At 37.0% G+C, this 22,505-nt stretch overlaps 1 protein-coding gene across 5 annotated transcripts in view; it reads left to right on the top strand.

Moving 5' to 3' along the window:
* The window catches only part of hpo (serine/threonine-protein kinase hippo), a 514,540-nt gene extending 493,564 nt beyond the window's left edge, over window positions 1-20,976 (top strand). For all 5 annotated transcript variants that reach the window (XM_067152280.2, XM_067152278.2, XM_067152277.2 and 2 more), the window contains 4 exons: window positions 2,769-2,988; window positions 9,399-9,487; window positions 10,756-11,067; window positions 18,691-20,976. In XM_067152280.2, the coding sequence (XP_067008381.1) occupies window positions 2,769-2,988; window positions 9,399-9,487; window positions 10,756-11,067; window positions 18,691-18,849 (780 nt within the window). In that variant the 3' untranslated portion in view covers window positions 18,850-20,976. The remainder of the gene's footprint in view (window positions 1-2,768; window positions 2,989-9,398; window positions 9,488-10,755; window positions 11,068-18,690) is intronic.
* The last annotated feature ends 1,529 nt before the right edge of the window (window positions 20,977-22,505 follow it).

Here is a 22,505-nt window from a genome sequence, read left to right as displayed (position 1 = left end):
TTTGAATAAGTAAGCTGATGCGTTTGCCACAAAATACGGCCTTTGGTATAGTTTTCTCGCTGTGTGCACTTGCGAGTTCTCATTGACATTCGAAGGCGATGTCGGAGTCAATTAGTAATACCTGTCGACTGCTGTTCCGCAAAGAAAGAAAGAAAGAAAGAAAGAAAGAACATGTTTTCGTAACAAATACATAAATAACGTGATTGATAGCACTTGTTAACTTGTTCGAAATAAATGGTAAGTAAACGTTTGTTTAATTTTAATACTGTACATTGGAATTAAGTAAGAATGCATTACACTTCAAGATATGGCAGAGCGCATCACTGATTTCAGAGGTTAGTTTATATTTTCTCGCATCTTGTTAAATTTTGGAGAGGCTATTCCCAAGTAAATCATGTACATTTTCAGTGAGTTGTTATCATTTCTCTACTGGCGCTTGGAATATATATTCATGAAACATATAGTTTTGTTGCATGTTTTACTCAATATTAACCAAAATAAAGGGCAGATTGTTAGTTTTTTCAGAAAAGGAGAATATGTATAGGATTTAAAGTGAATTTTTCTATAAAACCTTTCATAATTAATTGTACATTTTCCTCAGAACTCCGATTGAGATTAAAAATTGAATTATATCTTCCAAGATGTTAATAGGATACAATTTATATACAACTTATAGCTCACTCTAGAGAACACATTATTATAGCAACAAAATTATGTTCCTCCAGTGTTGTCATACAGTTCTAAGTCTACTTCCATTTTCTTTTTACCACTGATCTTTTGGTAGGTCTGTCGCCCAGGTGGCAGATTTTCTATCACTTGTTTAACTACTCTTTTCTTAAATTATTTCAAAGAAGTTGGAAACTTACCAAACATCTCTCGTGGTGAGTTATAATTTCTCTTTCGATAAACTAATATTTGCCTCTTTAATTCCAGCTTTACCTTCATACCAAGGTCTTTCCTGTTTTGCAAAGCTCCACTCAAGCTTATTCGTCTACTAATGTCATCATATGTCATCTCTACCGACAGCTCGGAACATACAAGTAACTAACCTCATTGTTTATTGTAATTAACATACCGCTTAGTCGAGCAGCTTATGCTCTTTCTACCATGTCTTCCCAGCCCAAAGATTGTAATATTTTTGTAACACTATTTGTTTGTAGAAAATCACCCAGAACAAATTGTTTGGGTCATTTCCAGTTCTTCAGTCAAGTAAATCCTGGTTAGGGTCCCGTACACTGGAGCTATACTCTAATTGGGGTCTACCAGAGACTTATGCGCCCTCTTCGTTATATCCTTACTCTCTCTTTTCTAGCATTCATCCTGATGTATGGGGTCCGCTGTATCTCCTCCATTTCGGTCTGTTGCTCACTTCTTCAGGTTTTAAGCCAACATCATGCATGTCAGCCTGGATGTTATCAGTCAACCGCTTTAATGGTCTTTACATCCTTACTGCAACCCCTAACTACCCTTATAACTAGACCCGGATGTTGACGATATCTTATCTTTTTATTGAGTGGTCAGTTGCAATGCTCCATTATGTGCAAACTCTGTTTTTGGCATCTCGATTACAAATATATCCTTTTTATTTTTCATAATTTGCACTTTTTGGTTCCTTTATTTTATATTTTAAGAGCATTTTCCTGTATCTTGGAGAATTTTATCTCTTGAGGTCATTTTGTCTTTTATGAAATTACCGGGCGAGTTGGCCATGCGGTTAGGGGGGTGCAGCTGTGTGCTTGCATCTGGGAGATAGTGGGTTCAAACTCCACTGTTAGCAGCCCTGAAGATGGTTTTCCGTGGTTTCCAATTTTCACACCAGGTGCCTTAATTAAGGCCTCAGCCACTTCTTTCCCACTCCTAGCCCTTTCCTATCCCATCGTCACCATAAGACCTATCAGTGTTGGTGCGACGTAAATCAAATAGGGGAAAAAAATTAAATTATGTCTGAAAGCCGTAACTAGTAGTTGCACAAATACTGAAATAAAACATTTCAGTATAATATTAAGTAGTCTTATTCTTGTTCTTTCAAGTCTTTTTTTCCTGAATCATATTTTTATTTTATAGAATTCAATTTCACAAATAGTCTTTCGAGTTCTTTTCAAACTGTTGTGTACTCCTTGTCTTCAAGCAGCCTCCAAATAAAAGGCCTATATTATGTTCTTTGTAAGTTTGTGACTAACCTATTATTTTCTGAAGGAGTTTTTAACATTAATTTTTTAACATCATACTTTACATTTTATATTATATTTTCTTAATTTTTAGGTAATTTAATAGTCGTTTTTAACATTTAAAAAATATTCTTTAAATCATCAACTTCCAGGCCTTACTTATAACCATATAAAGAGATCTGTAACCCCTATTTACAACCTTGTTATTGCGATTACTCCTTTGAATACCTTCCTTATATTAACATCTGGGTACATACAGCAATTCCTTAAGTAACTTTTACTTAATAATGCTTAATATACGATGCTCGTGATGTTGCCTTTCTTTTTTAAAGCTGTTCTTGTATCACACTAAACAAATCTGTCCACACATTTTCTATTGGATATCGTACATTTGTATCCTTTCTGGCAAGATTGAATTTTTTTATTTTTTTATTCGAAACTATGACCATGCAGGTGAAGCTGCTGGTAGAAGCTAGCATTTCAATAAAGCTGTTGCTCGGTTATGATGAAGATAGATGAATTACCGCAGCATACCTTGTAGTGGTTTCACTGATTGGACAAATTCACAGTAATTTAACTTCTTTTAAAATTATATTTCAGGACGAAGATGAGGTGGTCAACAACAAAACCATGCTGCAATACCCTGCCGATTCAGGAACCCTGGTACCTTCGCGAGATTTGTTAGATGGTACCTTAGTTCCTCATCGGGATACTGGCACTCTGGTGGGGAACAGCGACTCTGGCACCATGGTGGAGCTCGCATCAGATCTAGGTACTATGGTTATTAACAGTGACACAGAAGAAGAGCCAACCATGAAGAGTAAGTATCCTGTTTTTAGGAACAAAACTAAATCTTAGATCTTGAACTAACTTGACCTGGGAGCAGTTTACAGTTCTCCGAACTCTGTTACTTACCTAAAAGAAGCAATGGCCATACCAGATGCAATACAGTACTCTTCCAACGTACTTCCCTGTACATGTTCCTTCCCCCCTCCATCCCATCCCACCCACCCCTGCCCAACACGCAACCGCCATATTCTTCATGTCGCATCTGCGCATAACCTTACAGCAACGCACTATCTTCCATTGTCTCCCAACTCTTGGTAACTCACTACACAGTATTGACATTTCACACCCTATGCATCCTTCAGACATAAAATTAAAAGATTCATCTGAAGTCCTCTCCAGGTTTCCATTTTCTTCCATCCTTCCAAAACATGACCTTTCCTTTTGCTAACTCCTGACCATTGTCAGTTATTGTTGCCATTCTTGTTACTTTGTTATTGTTGTTAACATTACTGTTGATGCTTGTTATTGTAGTTTATCCCGATTCTTACCTGATTATTTAAATTTGTTATATTATTAGTGTAAAATGGCCCTCTATTAGCTGTATCTAATAATTAAATAAATCAGTCAAATCAGTTACAACAAAAATAACAGATGTAAATCCCATTGGGCCTTACTTATCTCATATTCCAGTGGTTCCCAACGTTTTTCAGCTGACACCTCACGTTGTTAGCTCTGCAAACCCCATTCCCTCGTACCATTATTATAAATATTTTCTCAGAAATACTTATACTTGAGAATAATGTAGAATAAATAAGAGAATCTCAAAATTGATGATATTACAATAACTATCTTTAACGAAAAGCTAGGACACGTGTCTGAACAAGAATTTAAGTTAAAATACAGAAAGCCGGGGTGAGTGGCTCAGGCGGTTGAGGCTCTGGTCTTCTGACCCCAATTTGGCAGGTTCGATCCTGGCTCAGTCTGGTGGTATTTGAAGGTGCTCAAATACATCAGTCAGCCTCATGTCAGTAGATTTACTGGCATGTAAAAGAACTCATACGGGACTAAATTATGGCACCTTGGCATCTCCAAAAAACCGTAAAAGTAGTTAGTGGGACGTTAAGCCAATATTGTTCTTAAATTATAGAAAAACAAGCCATGGAAAAATACAGTGGGCTTTTTCCTAATACAGAAAGAGGTGTGAATCTCCTTTTGAGCTTTTCCATTCCAGTTCTCCAATCTTAACTCTAGAACTGATAAGATAGGCGTGTTCCTGCTATGTTAAAATCGTGTATTGAAGAAACAATTAAGACATGAAAAACAAAGGTAATCATTACATATTTCATATCATTTTATCAGAAAGTCAGCTTCATTGTACGTATTTGACAAAAATAGTATTTCGATCGTGTTTCAGTGAGTAAGACTCAATCAGAACATAAAAAGTGAAAAAAATATCTTTTTTCAAGATTGAACATCAGGAAACCACTTAAAAAATAACAGTATTGAAATTTCAAAATGTATGAAATGTGCACAATTTTACCCTGATTAGATGTATATAAACAAATTTTGGAATTTTTTTTAGCTGTAGCCGTAGCAAAAGCAAAAGTTCCCCTACCGGATGAGTTGGCCGTATGGTTAGGGACACGCAACTGTGAGCTTGCATCCGGGAGATAGTGGGTTCGAGCCCCAGTGTCAGCAGCCCTGAAGATGGTTTTCTGTGGTTTCCCATTTTCACACCAGGCAAATGCTGGGGCTGTACCTTAATTAAGGCCACAGCTGCTTCCTTCCCACTCGTAGGCCTTTTTTATCCCATCGTCGCCATCTTTCTGTGTTGGTGCAACGTAAAACAAATTGTTTAAAAAAAAAATGCTTCCCCACGTCCACAGTCGAAAATCACTGATCTCATTTGTCAGAATTCCAGGGTTCCGTACATGAAATTCCTTTGTAACTTTGAGGAATGTAGGCTTACTCTTACCAAGTTCTGATGATCAGACTCGGTTTCTGGATCTTCACTATATCCCTCATGTTCTCCTCAGTTTCATCATCAGAGTACTTTTGATCCCTAACCTCGTCGGCAGTACACGGCAAATCATCTACTGAAATATCATTATTACTGCCAGAAAACACTTCTTCATCTTCCAACCACTCATGAATGTCACTAGATCTGCAAGGATCCATCCTTTAGCCTACTAGAAAATGCCATAAGGTGACAATATTGCTAAAACAAATAACCAGCAACCTCAACTAGACCTCGCCCGTAAAGCATGGCAGTCTGGAACTAAGAAATGAAAACAATGCCTTATTTGTTTTACATTCAATGCTCAGAATAGCCCAGTACGGAAACCAAAATTGCAATAGGTATGAAGTTTGAAACGTCTGCTTTTGAGAACTATGTAATTTGATTCTTATGCCATTCATTTTAAAGGATTGATTCGTGACGATGACTACATTGTGTTGCACAGTGCGACGTTATCACTACAGAAAGGGTGAATAACATTGCATTATCAGTTCTAGGGTTAAAGTGACTTTCGTAATGCTATCAACTGACAACAGAGCAGTTTCTTTCAAATTGATCCTTTCTGATTTAAGATACATTTTAAAGAATATGCATTAAACTTTATGGAATGTATGTATGACAAATATCATCTCTGGTTTCTGGGTCAAGGAATTGAACATGAAAGGCCCCAACTCAATATCTTTAATGATAAAAGAATTAGTTGGTTTTTCAATTTCCCAGTAGGTTCTTCCAAGAAAACCACCATTAAAAGATTATTTTTTTGAACCCACTTAACAGGATATTCCGAATGACATAAAAAGTGTTAATATCGATGTGGTAGAAATAAGCATTAACGTATAAAGCCTTAGCATTTTATATTCATTTATGATGATAATCATACGTCAGGAAAGCATCAACATCAAGCTGCTGCTGCTGCAAAACCAAAGTCTTCACCTGAAGAGAAGTTGAAGTAACCAAGCAACTCTATGAATTAATTACTTTGTGTAAGTAGAGTAGCATCTTATTCACACAATTTTTACTGAGCACGTTCAGAATGTCTTGAGCAAGCCTATGGGAATAACTGAGTCCCACTCCCATTTGACAGGTGAGGGAGTCCTTGGATACAACTTGGCAAACAAAATTGAATTTGATGCGGAGCTATCGGTATTAATAGGGCATGTGGTAAAAGGAATGTAAAACTGGCTGAATCAGCAAAGAGGATGTGTCTGGATGTATTAGGAGTTAATGATATTTGAGTAAGGGTAGATAATGATGAAGATAAAGGAGATTATAAAGTATTCTTAACAGGTGTTAAAAAGGGAAGAGCAGAGTGCGGAGCAGGACTGTTCATCAGGAATACTATTGTCCTTAGTAACTAGATGTATGGATGTGCCAACAGCAGTGCACGAGAGGCAGCGTGATTGCACCATAAAGCTTTACCTCATAGAAGACAGCCAGAATGTTTTTTTTTTTCATGAGATCACATCAGCACCTGCTAGAAACTAGTTCATTTACCCAGCATAGGTCATGTAGGTAGACAGAACATTGTCACCACCAGAAATGGAAGAACAAGTACAGTATTACACAGAGTGGAGGAAACACCAGACAAGTACCAGAAGGATTGCAGCAGCAGAACATGATGCATAAACTACTATTTGGCAACAGATCCATATCGCGTACAGATGGTGCAAAACTTGACCGCAAATGACTATCCAGCCTAGGTTGCCTTCAATCAGTACATCCGTAGACATTGTGGGAATGATCCATAGTTCCTTGTGCAGTTATTATTTACAGATGGACCAGTCTTGACAAATTCTTCAAATACCGCTACAAATCCAAAATGCTGTTGACAAGTGTGGAACCTTGTGCCTGGAATAGAAAGCATGAACAACGTTGTAGTGGTTGGAAATGTGATTACTAGAGCCCAGAAGTTAGGCATTTATTTTTGGTTAAAATAGGCAGGCAAATAGGCATTTGAAATACTGAAAATAGGCAGTACTGTAATTAAAATAGGCATTCATTAGGAGTGAAAGCAAAGAGGAATCTCACTCATTATTAATGAAAATATGTATTTTAAATACTCATTCATTTCTTTATTATCAATTTATCACATAATTAGCGTAATTACTCGTACTTTCCTTGGTTACAAGCAACATTAAGGTGCTTTTTCAAAGTATCAACTGTCATAGACAGATGCTTGTCAGAAAGAATGTTTTTCATCATGGAAAAGGAACATTCTACTTCCACTGAAGTGATTGGCGAAAATTTGAAACAAGCTATTTCGGAAGGACACATGCCAGTTAAAACAGAATTTTCACCTTTCAGAACATCACGAATGTTCTTCATTTTTTCAATGTCCAGATTAGCACTCAGAACACGTTTACACTTTTCACTAACACTGCTTCCTTTTTCTCCTGGTGCCTGCGGCAGTTGATTTATTGCATCTTCGAAGATCGCCATAGATGATACCAGCGAATCATCTCTTTTCTCCAACTTCAAGATTGCTTCCGGTATCACACTATAATGTGCTGTTATAAATGCCAGATCATTGTTGAGCTCTTCATGGTCCAACAACTTTTTTACCTCATGAACTGAAGCAACTTCGTCTACTGATAAGGTATGAAGTACCTGACGTATCTTGTCCAAATTGTTGCTGTAATATATGACTGCCGAGATCCAGGTTCCCCATCTTGTGAGAACTGGCTGTGGAGGTAAAGGGAGCTCTGGTGCCACGTCCTTGAAAACTTGGATTCGGGAGGGTGATTTTAGGAAGATTTTCTTGGTATTCGAAACTAACTTATCCACGTGAGGATACAAACTTCTTATCTCTTCAGCAATTCTGTGCAGTCCATGGGCTAGACATGTGAGGTGGAGCATTTTAGGAAAGAGAACTTTCAAGGCTGTAGCTACTTTCTTCATGTTAGGTGCCGTATCTGTAACAAAAAGTAGGACATCATCGTGCCGTATTCCATCCGGCCAGAGTAACATTAATGAATTTGTGAACAACTGTGCCACTGTGGAACCATTTGCTCTCTCCATCTCTTCTGCCGTCAAAAGAAATACTGATGATAGGTCAGTTTGCTTTGCTTCCATAGTTCCAATGACGACGTTGGCCATGTAATGTCCCATTGGATCCGTACTTTCATCAGTGGAGATCCAGGTCTTCTTTTCTGCAACTCTGCTTCGAATCCCATGTAGGGTCTCTTCAAAGGAGATATTCGAATATGTTTTCCTTAATGTGGATTCTGACGGAACTTCTTCTTTAGTGTACTTCTGCAGAAACGTCCTGAGGGATTGATTTTCCAGTTTCCAGAACGGAATTCTGGAGTCCAAGAAAGCTTTACATAGATCCAGGGAAAACTGAGATTGCCTGCTGGATGTTGTAACTGCTGTTGATATAAAATTGATCTTAGGGCCAACAATATTTAATCTAGACTTATGTTTCATTGTTGCAAAATGTTGAGTTATAAAGTACTTTTTTTAGTGATTAATAGATTTTTCACAGATTTTGCAAAATAGTATAGCTCCATCAGTAGAAAGTGTATCCGAACCAAATTTGCGAACATAGCCATGTAATTTACCGCGCAACGATGAAAATTTTGGCATGATAAATAAGTCAATGCGAACACCCGAGTTGCCTTTAACAAGTTCAACAGTAGACTAACAGCTTCTTTTATGTTTGACCTGTTAGACAGAAGTGACTTCCCCCCTTCCTCTGCATTATCTTATCATTTCGAAATTGGAAATACCAGGTAATTACGCATTGTCACAGCAAAAGGGGTGTGAGGAAGGAGAAAAGACGTACTTCCCTCATCCTCTCTCTTTCCTGGTATTCATTGTGCTTGTGCATTCCTTTCACTAATCAAGGTTCTGCTATTTACAGAGGTTAAATGAATGGGTTGAGAAAATAAGCTTTCGAATGCCTGAAAACAAATAAACGATTTACAGGGAACAATATTCGAAATGGATATTTGTGACGGCAATATGTAATTTAATTTGTGCAACTTTTTTTCTTCGATGTACTGAAATCCATTATGTGCTTTTTAAAATGTGTAAATTGCAGAAAAAATTGCAAACAATCAAAAAAGGCAAAAAAGGCTTTAAATCTTAAAATAGGCAAAAAAGGCAATATAAAAATTGTCTCTACACTTCCTAAATGCACAAAAACATATTTATCTCTATCTGATTCTTCAATATATCCAGTTAGATAAAAAAAGGCATTTTGCCTAACTTCCAGGCTTTAGTGATTACATATTACATCATATCTTGGAAATAGTTTGTTTTCAGACCTATGCTTATTAGGACTTCTTTCTTGTTTCTTTATCTTCTGCTAACCCCTACAGGTCTACCTGTAAGTTTGCAACACTCTGTACATTATGAACTTGTAAATTACAATATGTATATCAAACATGTTTGTTCATTTATTTATTATTGTTTTTTGATAGGGCACGATACTGGACCAGGTGAATCGGGGAAGAAGTATCGACCACTCTTCCTTGACCACTTCGACAAGAAAGAAGCTGAAAATATCAAGGTAAAGTACAATGTTACTTGCTTGCCTGTCTGTCCCACTATTTTGTCATAAAACTAATCCCAAGTCCTAGGAGGTTCCCGGTTTTGGCCCAAGATATAGGTTACATTTTAATTTTATTACCCAAGTTCCAATGGAACACAGGTGATTTTTCCATATTTTGAGCTTTGTGATGTTTCATGTTGAAGGTTTTACTCTGTCCTGTGTCTAGGGGGAGAAGTCATAATGAAAGAGAATAAACAAGTATATAACTAGGGTTTGTATTTTTATGACCTAAAAACTAGGAAACATCATGCAGAAGAAATTAGTGTCCAAAAATTTCATAGAAGACATTTTATTTACCATTGTACTTTAATGAATAGTAATTTCTCATTGCAAAATAAAAAATAAATTAAATGGGTTCGCTTGGGCCCTCCTAAACAAAATACAGAAATGCTGCTACTCTATTGGCAGTGAGGAAGAAAAGTGCATTTCCTTATACGTGGTCAAGGGCAATACTGGAGGGTAGCAGTAACTAGCTCTTCGATCCCCCTAAGAGTGGCTCAACCCTCTCCACAGCATTCTTTGTCAGTATGGGGTGATTATAGTTTTGTAGTTCGGTAGCAAACATTTGTAGCCAGTGAAATCAGTTGGGATAGACGTACAAGCTTTACTACGATTTTTAATTTAATTTAAATTTAATGTTCTTGACTTCACCAATTAAATGGGTGTGTCTAGAGTGTCCAGACAGAATTTGTAAGTACCTCACACTTGTAGCTATAACCAATCCCATAAAAATTGCAAGTAGGGATTTTAAATTAAATCTTACGCTCAAGTCTGTAGAAGATATTGGCTTAGACAATGTGGAGAGAGCAGAAATCTGCAGAATCTACAGGCATGGTTGCTAGATTTTTAAGACAGTGTTATCCGCATATAGCAGGCACCTGGGTGTTGGTATCTAGATATCGCAAGTTACATGGTCTGTCACGAAGTTGAAAGCAGGGGACTTAACTACTAGGTTTTATTTTAGGTTCCTCCTAATATGCCCTTTGTAGCTGCCCTAAAATGTCCTTGACAATGAAACCTGGGCTGGATAACAGTGATGTGTGAGAAATGATGGGAACTTACTGTATTTTCCCAAGTCCAACTGCATTTGAATGAGATATATTGATGCTTATTTAGGTTTTGTTGAAAAGGACCAATCTGTTGGGATTTTCTCATTTATTTTGCAATACTCTTGAAAAATGAAAAGCACTTCAACTTTAGAATGTTGTTTCATTTTGTTCCTTCAGGGAAATGGTCAGCAGCTATCACCTGTGCACAAAATGGGTGGGGGTGACGCATCCCCTACTGCGTATACTTCATCGCCGAACTCGGATGTCAACCAGCACAATAATAACAACAATGCTAGTCCTCAATTATCTGCTGAGGAGCGACAACGATTCCAGAACCACTTGCAGCGGCAGTTGAACCAGATATCCGGTGCAGGAGCAAGTAGCATGTTGCACCATGCTGCTCCTGTACCTGATCCTTTCCAGGCGAGGCATCATCATGAGAACCAGGCCAAGTTCCAGCGGGCATTTGTTGATGGAGACTTTGAGTTTGTGAGTACAGTATAGCACTAAGTTTGTTTGTTTGTTTGTTTGTTTGTTTGTTTGTTTGTTTGTTTGTTTGTTTGTTTGTTTGTTTGTTCGTTCATTCTGAAGACTCAAGTTATTTGTGCATACTTAGTTTAGCGTTTGAATTTGGGGCTGTAAGTACTATTTCTGCTAGTTTATAAGGCTGTTTCCAGATTGTTTTCCTTCATTAGAGTCCAAAGAGAAAGTACACTTGTTACACTCGCAAATGTATCATTCCTGTAAAGCACAGTTCTCTTTTTAACTTAGCCTTTATAAACATGGGATAATATTTCACTGCACTGGTTACAAGTACCCTAGGAAAAAGCAACTTTATGTTGTACAAAAAATTGTGGATCAATTAAACACAAGCATTGTGTGTGCTGCACTTCTTTGAAACGGCGTTTCATCTGATTCACAATTGTTACAGGCTTCTTTAGCATCGGCATTTATGTTCACTTCTTTCCACGCACGTTTTGTTGGGTGTTCAAAATTTCGTTCCAATTCAAGTAAATTCCTTCTGATTACATTTATTGCAGTTTCGAAATTCTGAATTGCAGTACGAACATTTAGGGCATTAGTTGATGATTTCTGCAGTGTGCTGTACAGAATGTCAACATGTATCAGAATGGAATTTTAAAATGAGAGAAAATATAGGAATTCTTCATCATTCAGAAGATTAGCTATTCCTATTGCCTCTCTAAAACTGTAACGTCATCCCAACCATCGTCATTTTGAATGGTGTCAAAACATTCAACATACCTGCCAACCCTTCCGATTTACCCGGAAACTTTCCGGTTTTTAACTCGTCTTCCGATTTTCCGATTTATTTTTACTTCTTCCGATTTTTTACTAAAATAACCTCTAGTACGGCCAATACTCTTCCCCTAGGATAAAGGATAAATTCTTATGCACTTATGTAATTTACGAAACCTCATTTTCAAGCTATTTATTTGATACTTTATTTCGTGAGTGTTTCGTCCGGCGCCTTCGTGTATCGTATTTCCCGCTCACCACAGCAGCGTGTGCGCTTGATACAGCTGGGAATTCAGGGCGGTGATCGTCCTGCAAGCAAGATGCTAGCGCGCGCTAACGACTCAGTTAATCGAGACGAAAGAATGAGTTTGTTATTGTGTTGTTCGCGCGCTGTTAACATTGTTTCTGTGCGTAGTTTCGTTGGAGTTGTAGGCCACTTTTTTCCCCTTGCATTTCTGTGCTTTCCCCCTCTGTCAAAGTCGCATGTTAATAATGAATGGGACATATTGAATTGTTTTGTATGTGGTAGTTTCGCGTATTTAAGTGCATAATTTTAATGAGTTGAATGTTTTTAAGGGTGTTGTGTCGGTGACAGTTTCTGGCATTTTTTTTCTCGTTATAGCCAAAAAATATAACAAACGTCATCTCCAAGTGTTCAGAGATACCTATAAATTTCCGTTTATTTTACCGTCTGTTTAAGGAAACTACCGTATTTTCTCGCGTAATTAACGCCCTTGCATAATTTACGCATCCCAATATTTTTGGGTCCAAAGTGGAGAAAAAGAAATGTCCACGTATTTGACGCACCCACAACTTCGAACATCCATCACTCAGCTCCGGATGCTTTTCGAAATAGAGATGTCAGTACTCAAGTAGCAGGCTTCCTATTGCGAAAGCGGGCATTCCAAACACAGGGCAACGTGCTGTTATTAGCCGTCAGGAAATCCCACTGCACTAGTTTTACGAGTGTTTCGGGTACGGGACATTCTGTGATCTCATAATTGTCAGTCCACAGTATTGGAGTAATACTGCATCATACAAACTCGCGGTGATCAGTTACGCCGAAACATACGGGAATAGAGCAGTGGGCAGCAAGTATTCAGTGTCCAAATCAAACATGCACTACCGCGGTAACAGAAGTGCACTTCAAGCGGCCAACAAGTCTCGCAAAGCATTTCGCGGACCAAAAAGCGGCAAGTTTCCACAAGTAGAGTATCTGCTCAAACATATGATTTTGTTACGCAATATTGGGTAAGCCGTTTCTCACGAAATGCTGTATTTTAAAGAATGAGAAATAGCAGCGGCACATGGAATCAGTGTCTCGGATTTGAAGGTTAGTCGAGGCTTGATTAATTTTATGAAGAGAAATGGACTTTCTCGTCGACAGAGAACAACATTATGCCAAAAAATGACGAATGATTTCAACCATTTTCATCGCTTTGTGATTGAGAAGCGTAAAGTGAAGGAATATTTGATTTCCCTTACAGGAACCGCAGGTCAGACTCCAATCAGTTTCCATATGCCACAAAATCGAACAATCGAAAAGAAAGGAATATGCAGTGTTATCGTACGCGCTCCGGAAGCAAGAAACAACGATGTACTGGTACTGCAATGCTTGCTGTAACAGCTAATGGCAGAAAGCTTGCACCTTACATTGTTCTAAAATGAAAAACAATGCTTAAAGTTAAATTTCCGCGAGTGATCCACGTTTGTACTGTATTCAAGAAAAAGGATGGATGGACACGTCACTCGTACACGATTGGATACGAACGGTTTGGGGTAATGTAGCAGGGTCCCTCCTTCGATGCCCGGCCCATCTCATATTGGACAGTTTTCTTTTTTTGCCGGTATGTCATTCAGGTCGTATTATCAGCTCGTAATGAGAAGAATATTTTCTAGTATCGGTACTTCATACCCACCTGTCTAACTTTCCTGATGTACCCTATTTGACTTTTCAGAAAAAATCTCACGTCGGAATTTTACGCCAAATGACGATAACCGCAAATGAGTTGAACCAATTGTGTTTATATTATATTTGATGTATCTTTTAAATGTAAATGAATTGTAAATAATTTGTAAAGATCTGAAGTCCTTGAATAATTTATGCATCCGAAGTTTTCGCCTGTATTTTTCTTCAAAAATGTGCGTTAATTACGCGAGAAAATACGGTATTATGCATTTTGTTGCGTGTGTCGGTGTGACATAAATATTATTATTCGTATGTAAGTGTCAAAAATGAGAGTTATTAGGTAAATTTTTTGTGACCATTTTTATGTTTTCTTAGTTGAAGTTTTTAAATTTAATGGTCAATTCGCATTGTAACTGTAGATATGTATGCCTTTTATCCTGACCTTTTTTCACATAGACTGTGGTGGAATATATGTGATGAAATCCAAGAATTTAAAAAAATCTTCCTATATTTGGTTTCTAAAAGTTGGCAGGTATGATTCAATAAGAGCATCCTTATTGCTAGAGACAGTATTAACAACTCTGCTGTGAAAATTCCAATGCATTTCTGTAGTTTTCAGAACCGCACTGCCACAGACAGATCTTAATAAATCAGTGCACTTGGAAGAAACAGAAAAAGAAGGATGAAGCCTGATATATTGATGAAAAATAACCGCTGATTTCACAGTTGAGCTTATTACCAAGTTTAGCTGATGGAAGTAACAGTGGATAAAATGTGCATGAGGAAATGTATCTCTTATCTTTACCTGCACCCTATTCTCCTCCCACTAAACACAGCAGCACCATCATAGGACTGAGCAATTAACTTCTGTTCTAGCTTGTACGGTTCTGAGTGTTGTTTCAGAACTGACATTAAACCGTCTGCAGTTCAATCTTGAATATGGAAAAAGGAAATGAATCTCCCAACTGGGCCCCTACGAGCAACATATCGCAACAATATAACTAATTGTGACATGCAGGATATATCTGAAGTTTTATCTGCCTGAGTGGCTGCATATTTAGCTCTTTTTATTTCCTGCACTATCATCTCTCTATAGACTGCAGACATACAATCCAGTAATTCATTCTGAATTGTTTTCGAGGTATTTTTTGATACTGTAGAATTGAGGTGGTGATCGCTTAGAATGCTGTCTAATGCCGCTATTTCTGACAACAGATCCAAGAATACCCCGGGATTGTCACCTTTGTTATGACCTCGAAAACGTAGTTCATGTATTCCGCAAAACTTAATACAGGTAATTATCCTGTTTAAAATGTGTCTATTCTTATCTACAAGTTCGTTGTGACTCTGATTAGAAGTATGATAGCCATCATTAAATTGAGTCAGCATGTTTAGAGAACCAAAAAGATTATTTTACGTTGTTTTCAATATGTGTGTGTGAATTTTTGTGTTTCTTAACTCTTTCCGATAGATGTTTAAGATCAGTTATGCCTGTCACAGTCCAACTAGTTTCCCCACCAAGCAATAAGCACATGAAACAGAAAAGGGACTTCTTTTCTTCACTCAGTCACTCACTTCTTCTTGTCAAACGAAGATAATGCAAATTTTCTTTTCTTATTCTTGCAACTCTGATGAAGCTTAAAATCTCTAGGTTGGTGCACACCAAGTCTTTTTACTTCTAACTTTAATTATGAGAATGGAGATTTCACTAGAGTATCTACCCTATTCATAACAAAAGACAAGTTATTAATAATTTCACTGCATACTATTCTCTATTTTAAACACTGCATACTAATCACTGTTAAACAAAAACTATCCAGAACTTACGCGCTCCACTCCGCAACTGCTAAAAGCGAACTGTAAACTAAAATTCGAAATGTGTCGAAAGCTTCACTCTGAATGGTCACAAGAACATTTTACATGCTGTTAGAAGAATACAAGTTGAGTTTGCACTAACCCGCCTCTACAGCTTCGTCTACATTGTTCTTTTTTATTGTGGGCATGTCAAAGCTAGCCCCTAGCTTGCCTTGACATTTTAAAATACATTGAAACTTTCACTCCCTCAAAGGTTCACTAACCTTCAAAGCAGTTACCAATACTCACTGTGAGGAGGACAGAACGAATTAGCCCCTGTGTCAGGATAAACGAAACATGTAAAACAATCATACTTTCATCTTCTCACATCATTAATTACTTCAGGACAGTGGTACTCAGCTATGAATTTGGTCTCATTAAATTAATTATCTAAAGTACAAGTAATATAACATTTCTAAACTCTTATGTCCAAAAATCTGGTGGAGCTAAGCCCCTTTAGCACTTAATGATGTACCGCTCCTGCAAATAGTGCAGAATACCAAATTTTCCTGGCCATGCAATGATTGTGTTGTGCACTACATTGGTGGGAAAATTGGGTGCAGCAGTCCACTGACCTTATTCTAATCCTTAGGATTGTGATCTGGACTGCCATTTGGCCATTCATCACCAGAAATGAACTCAGGAACATTTGGTTGTAACAATTCTTGAGTGGTCTTGGCCTTGTATGCTGGAACAGATTGCTATTAAAAACTCCAATTCCACCCCAATTTCACTACATTACAAAAGAAAATGATAATGTATTATATACATGATTAGGAAGCTAAAACAACGAGGAGTGCAATGTTTGTACCAAATTTTCTGTATAATTTTCCTAAAAGATGCAGTCAGTAAAAAACATAGAACATAAATTAAAAATAAATTTTGAGATACAGAAAATACCAGTAATGTATCTGAAATGCACTATACAAAATTTTAGCTAAGAGCTGTATCATTCAAAATATGGGGGAATATGTAACATAGTACTACTAGTAGTATCTCTCTCACTAATTCTCTGAGATGAGTGTTCATTTGTTCAGTAGACAATCATTCTGCTGATTCCAAGCTTCTAAAGGATATAAAAGATGTCTAAAAGATGTCTTCTTTCCTTGTGTAGTGCTGTTATCACAACATGATTTTCATAATTACTTTGGAAGTTAATGCAGACTGTTTACAGAAGATGTTTTCCTATGTCACAGGGAAAATAGTGGAATTTAGCAAATGGTTTGTAACAGTACTTATGACCAGACTCATATTTGTTCCCTTTCCTGTGTATTTGTAATGGATATCAGCAACCATTCAGAGAAAAATATGGATTATTTGAGACTTTTGCATGACTTTTTAAAACTTTGTGTTTTTGTGGTTTAAAAAAATATTACGAGGTGCATTCAAGTTCTAAGGCCTCCGATTTTTTTTCTAACTACTCAACCAAAAACAATGAAACTGGCGTTACTTCTCGACGTAATCGCCCTGCAGACGTACACATTTTTCACAACGTCGACGCCATGATTCCATGGCAGCGGCGAAGGCTTCTTTAGGAGTCTGTTTTGACCACTGGAAAATCGCTGAGGCAATAGCAGCACGGCTGGTGAATGTGCGGCCACGGAGAGTGTCTTTCATTGTTGGAAAAAGCCAAAAGTCACTAGGAGCCAGGTCAGGTGAGTAGGGAGCATGAGGAGTCACTTCAAAGTTGTTTTCACGAAGAAACGTTTGCGTAACGTTAGCTCGATGTGCGGGTGCGTTGTCAGCATTCGTGGCACCCACCTGGATGACACTTTTCGCATTTTCAGGTCGTCATGCAGGATTGTGTGCACAGAACCCATGGAAATGCCAACACTGGAGGCGATCTGTTCAACAGTCATTCGACGATCCCCCAAAACAATTCTCTCCACTTTCTCGATCATGTCGTCAGACCGGCTTGTGCGAGCCCGAGGTTGTTTCGGCTTGTTGTCACACGATATTCTGCCTTCATTAAACTGTCGCACCCACGAACGCACCTTCGACACATCCATAACTCCATCACCACATGTCTCCTTCAACTGTTGATGAATTTCAATTGGTGTCACACAACGCAAATTCAAAAAACGAATGATTGCACGCTGTTCAAGTAAGGAAAACTTCGCCATTTTAAGTATCTAAAACAGTTCTCATTCTTGCGGCTGGCGCTAAAATTCCATCTGTCGTATAGTGCTGCCATCTCTGTGACGTTTTGACAACGAACGCGGGCTCATTTTAAAACAATGCACATGTTTCTGTTTCTTTCCAGTCTGGAGAAAAAAAATCGGAGGCCTTAGAACTTGAATGCACATCGTATTTTGAGTATACATGCTTGCGCACACAGAGCATCCAGGCTAGCAGTACACAAAAATACATGCTTATATTTTAGTACCCATAAGGTGTATTAAATTTATTTGTCCATTATTATACAGAGTAAATCAAAAAATTTATGTCACATGTTTAAAATGTTTGGTAATATATTGTCTCATACCAGTCACATGTCGAGTTATTCTCCTGTACATAATATCGCTATGCAAAAATGTCTTAATCTGGACACCGAGGAGATATCGAACAAGGCAGTAAGACCCCTTTTCTTATCGAATTTCCTTTTTTCTCATAGAGTTTTGCCCCGCTGATAAAATAGCTGTGCATGTGGGAAGGCCCAGCTAATTGCAGCACACATTGCTCTTTTACGCTGTGGAGTCAACATCATGAACTATGGGAATAAGCTATGAAGCTAGACAGATTTGTGCATAAGCTTATCTCGTGCTGTTTCTGTGGATTCGTGACTTACAAGTTGGCGGCAACATAAAATGTTGACAATCAAATCTTGGAAAGACTGTATATCGACTTGAGTGTTTACTGCAAATATATAGGCTACTGAATATATAAGCTGTTATTTTTTTATATCTCTAGCCTGAACACGTTGTATATGGAGCTGTTAGTACTATTTATGTCATGGTTTCATTCAATGCTAGTAACAATTCTAGTTTTCTCATAAACATTATACAATAAGAAAAGAAGTTTTCTATTTGAAAAGTATTCTTAATTTCTTTGGAATTCTTTAATCTTATTTGATCCTATGGAATCTTTTACAGCTGAAGTTCCTAAGTTATGAAGAGCTACAACAGAGAATGGCTAACCTGGATGCTGAGATGGAGAGGGAAATTGATGAACTGCGACGCCGATATCAGACGAAACGACAACCTATCCTTGATGCTATGGATCAGAAGAGAAAGCGGCAGCAGAACTTCTGAGGTTAGCTTTTGTTCTCCGAGATGTAGCTTGGTATGGACACAAAGGCCTCCAACCCCATAGGAAGATCTTACGTGCCATAATCTTTCTTAGAGTGGTTTCGGACACTGAATGAACTATTGACTACAGTTTATTTCTTCATCTTTTTTTCTCCACCTAAATAGCTTTATGTGATCTGTTGATGAGGTTTGAAGAATGGTGTAGCTAATGTAGATAAACTAGAAGACTCGCAGACAGAAAACAAAACAAAGAGATCTTCTTGATCTGATGAATTTTTTTATTGTTCAGTGATTAAGATTATTTTAAATACACATGTCCAAGTATCGTGCACTTGGAATATCTGATGTGTCTGAGATCATTTTGATAAAGCTACCCCTCTCTATGGTTGAGAGCATGTTATGACTTTAAAGCTGTTCAGGGGAAGGGAGTGGCAGTTTTTAGTAAGTAGAACTGCAATATGTAATTATTGTTCTTTCCAACTTTTATGCTTTAGATTATTCGCATATGGATAGTAACAATAATAATATTTTTAGCAAATGAGATATTATAGCTACCCTGCAATCGAATATTTTCAAAAATGTATTGTTGGGTATGTTGAGTAATATATCTTGGTGTACAGACATGTGTAAATATGAATAATCTTTGATGTAGAAGTTGGAAAATATTTTGCTGTGAACTATCTGATGTGACTGAATCTTTAAATTTAAAGATTTAGTCCAAGTTATATCTTATGTAAAGATATTTTGAAAAGATCATGAAAACCTTTGGACAATCAAGGATAGAAACCTACAACTCACAGCATGTTTGTTATTTTGTAATATATATTTTCACATTGAGCTGTTCTTAGTAAGAACATGTCTATAACATTGATCGAATTTTGACTCGTAAATATAGGAATATGTATTTTCTAATATACTGTATATTATCTCTTATTGAAATGATGTATGTTAAGAAGAAAATCACTTCTGCTTCATCATCTGAGCTAAAACATTTTAAAGAGGAAATATTTTTAGGGTTTAAAATACAGTAAAACGTCTAATTTATGGACATCAAAGGGTCATAACATTTTTGTCTGCTTATGGGATGTCTCTTTTATTGGGAGGGAGGTTGCCCAGTCTCCCAATTTAACTGTAAATTTATTACATGCATTGTGAGTACCACTCTTTAAATGGCCTCCTGAATACAGTATAAGTGCTTAAAACAGTGAATTATGTTCATGCAGTTTTATACTAGACCTAAAATAAGTTATGCAATATTTAAGTATTAATTCATGAATAATGTACAATACAGCATTACGAAGGTCCGTTAAAAAAGCCGGTCAAGCTTGTTTGCTCTCTACACTGTGCACTAACTATTTCCTGTCAAAAAATAACCTTCAACTGTCGTATCAGTTCATGGCACTCAAAACGGAACTGACAAGTGAGAGAAGAAGAAAATGAAGTTACAGGACATTGAATTGTCTGCAGTAACTGGACTTCAGAACTAGCGGTCGGGAAGCATTTTATGACTTCCTTTATTCACTGTCTTCCAGCTAACATTACTGGAGAGCTAGCAGGTACAGTTCCACTATGGAATCCTTATTGTCTTCTTGTCAGCACAGTACACTTCTGTATGTTCCTCAAAACGTGTTTTTTTTTTTATCGCACAGTACACTATATTAGGTCTCAGAATCCCACTTCTGTCTGTAGTCAAACAGATTAAGCAAACTTGAAGACTCTCGAACAGCTATCCTCGTCCTTAAACAAGAGTTGATTTTATATTTACAGTATTTCTTTATTATTTCAGTTGGGACATAAAAATCTGTCTTCAGGAATGTCCTTGAGAAGTAAGTAAAATGTTTAGGTAGGAAACAATTAGTGTCTATTCAAACAACAGCTTTGTTCTGCGAGGTGGAGTTCTTGTGCCATATTAGCTGTAGAAATAAGAATTATTGTGCAGTTTTTAATCAAGACGACCTTTAATCGTACATTGGAAAAATCTCCTTGTCTGCAAAGCATCAGCATGGTGTATTGAAGACCATTTAATGAATGCATTGAACTATCCCTTTCTGTGTTTCCAAAAGGAGTTGCAGAAAACCATCATTGATGTATGTGCAATAAGAAGATTAAGACATATGTTACATAAGAGTACCTGATAATAATAATAATAATAGCAATAAATTGAAGTTGAAGGGATTGAGAAACATGCTCTTATTCCAAGGTTTACCATGTATTCTTATCATATAGAGAAGTTAAAATTCAGTAGATTGTATGGACGGTAGAAGTCTGTCAGCTCATGTCGGACAAAACCAAGGGAAAGAATCAGTTAAGTGTAAAAACTTAAAGAACTTGTATCTCCTCTACTTTAATCTATTAAAATACAATAAATGTTTCTTTTTGACATGAATATGTCTTAAGAGGTTGGGGGGTTCATCCAAAAAACTGTGTAACAAACTATGTGACATGATGTTACCTAGCATCAGTACCTTGAGAGCTGCACGGGCCATGGATCTGTTTGTCATGACCATCCATCAATACTTCACATCACAGCCTGCATGGTTGCTAGGTAACATCACGTTACACATTTTATTGAAAGACATACTTACGTATGATCATTTGACTTTCCCAAAGGAAAATTTAATAATGTTTCTTCTCTCATTTACAAATATATTTCTGTTCAAGACCAGTTAATTTTGAAAATATTCGAGAATAAACATGGTACCTTTTGGCATTGAAATCGTAAATAAAAATATGAAATTTGAGTAATAAACATAAACATGATTACGGTGTAATTTCAAAACAAATCCTTTCTAAAATGAAGTATTTTTCTTTTTAAAAATGTGCATAATCATACTCATTGTTTTGCAAATGAAGGAAAACTTAACTGTTTGGACAGAAAAATGTCTTCTGACTTGGTGAAACGTAATATCATCGTCGTCATCATAATTCCTTTTGCCCATATGACCATAGTTATTACAATTACACAACTTCTCTAGGTCATCTAAAGTACTGTTTATCCTCATCTGTCTTGATTCAGGCATAAATTCTACTTGGTGTAGATTTTAGGATAAATAAATGGACATTTGAACTCGAATATACAGCCTGTAGATTATGTCACACATCGAGTTGACGAAGTAGAGGTTGGGGAAAACCCAGCAATGGGACGACCAAAAATAAAATGGAAAGCTTGTGTTTCGAATGAGCTGAAAGAACAAGGATAGAGTTAAAGGCAGACAGTATTGCAAGAGAAAAAGACCTGGAAAGCTGACCCCAGATGTTTGGGAGAATAGCCAGGAATAATAATAATAATAATAATAATAATAATAATAATAATAATAATAATAATAATAATAATAATAATAATAATATGATGATGATGATGATGATGATATTGTTACTGTGAATCATCATCATTTTCCAACTTCACTTTCTCGGGTGTGGTGTTTCCTGTATTTCATGACACAAATGTTAATGGTTCAGTTACATGGAAATTTATCTAAAGAAACGTCAGTCTGATACGCAATGACGGTGAAAGTCATAGAGAAGAATAGGGTTTGTACAGGGTATATTGTGGCAGATCATCAGGTTTTGACTACACAGAGAGGTAGCATGTTTTGCTATAGACTAAATTTATTCAACTACTATTTACACTGTTATTTACAAGTCCACTCTTGTTTATG

Source organism: Anabrus simplex, chromosome 8 (assembly GCF_040414725.1).
Source record: "Anabrus simplex isolate iqAnaSimp1 chromosome 8, ASM4041472v1, whole genome shotgun sequence".
Taxonomy (NCBI): domain Eukaryota; kingdom Metazoa; phylum Arthropoda; class Insecta; order Orthoptera; family Tettigoniidae; genus Anabrus; species Anabrus simplex.
Note: the sequence above shows the minus strand (reverse complement) of the source record. Positions and strands in the feature narration are given on the sequence as shown.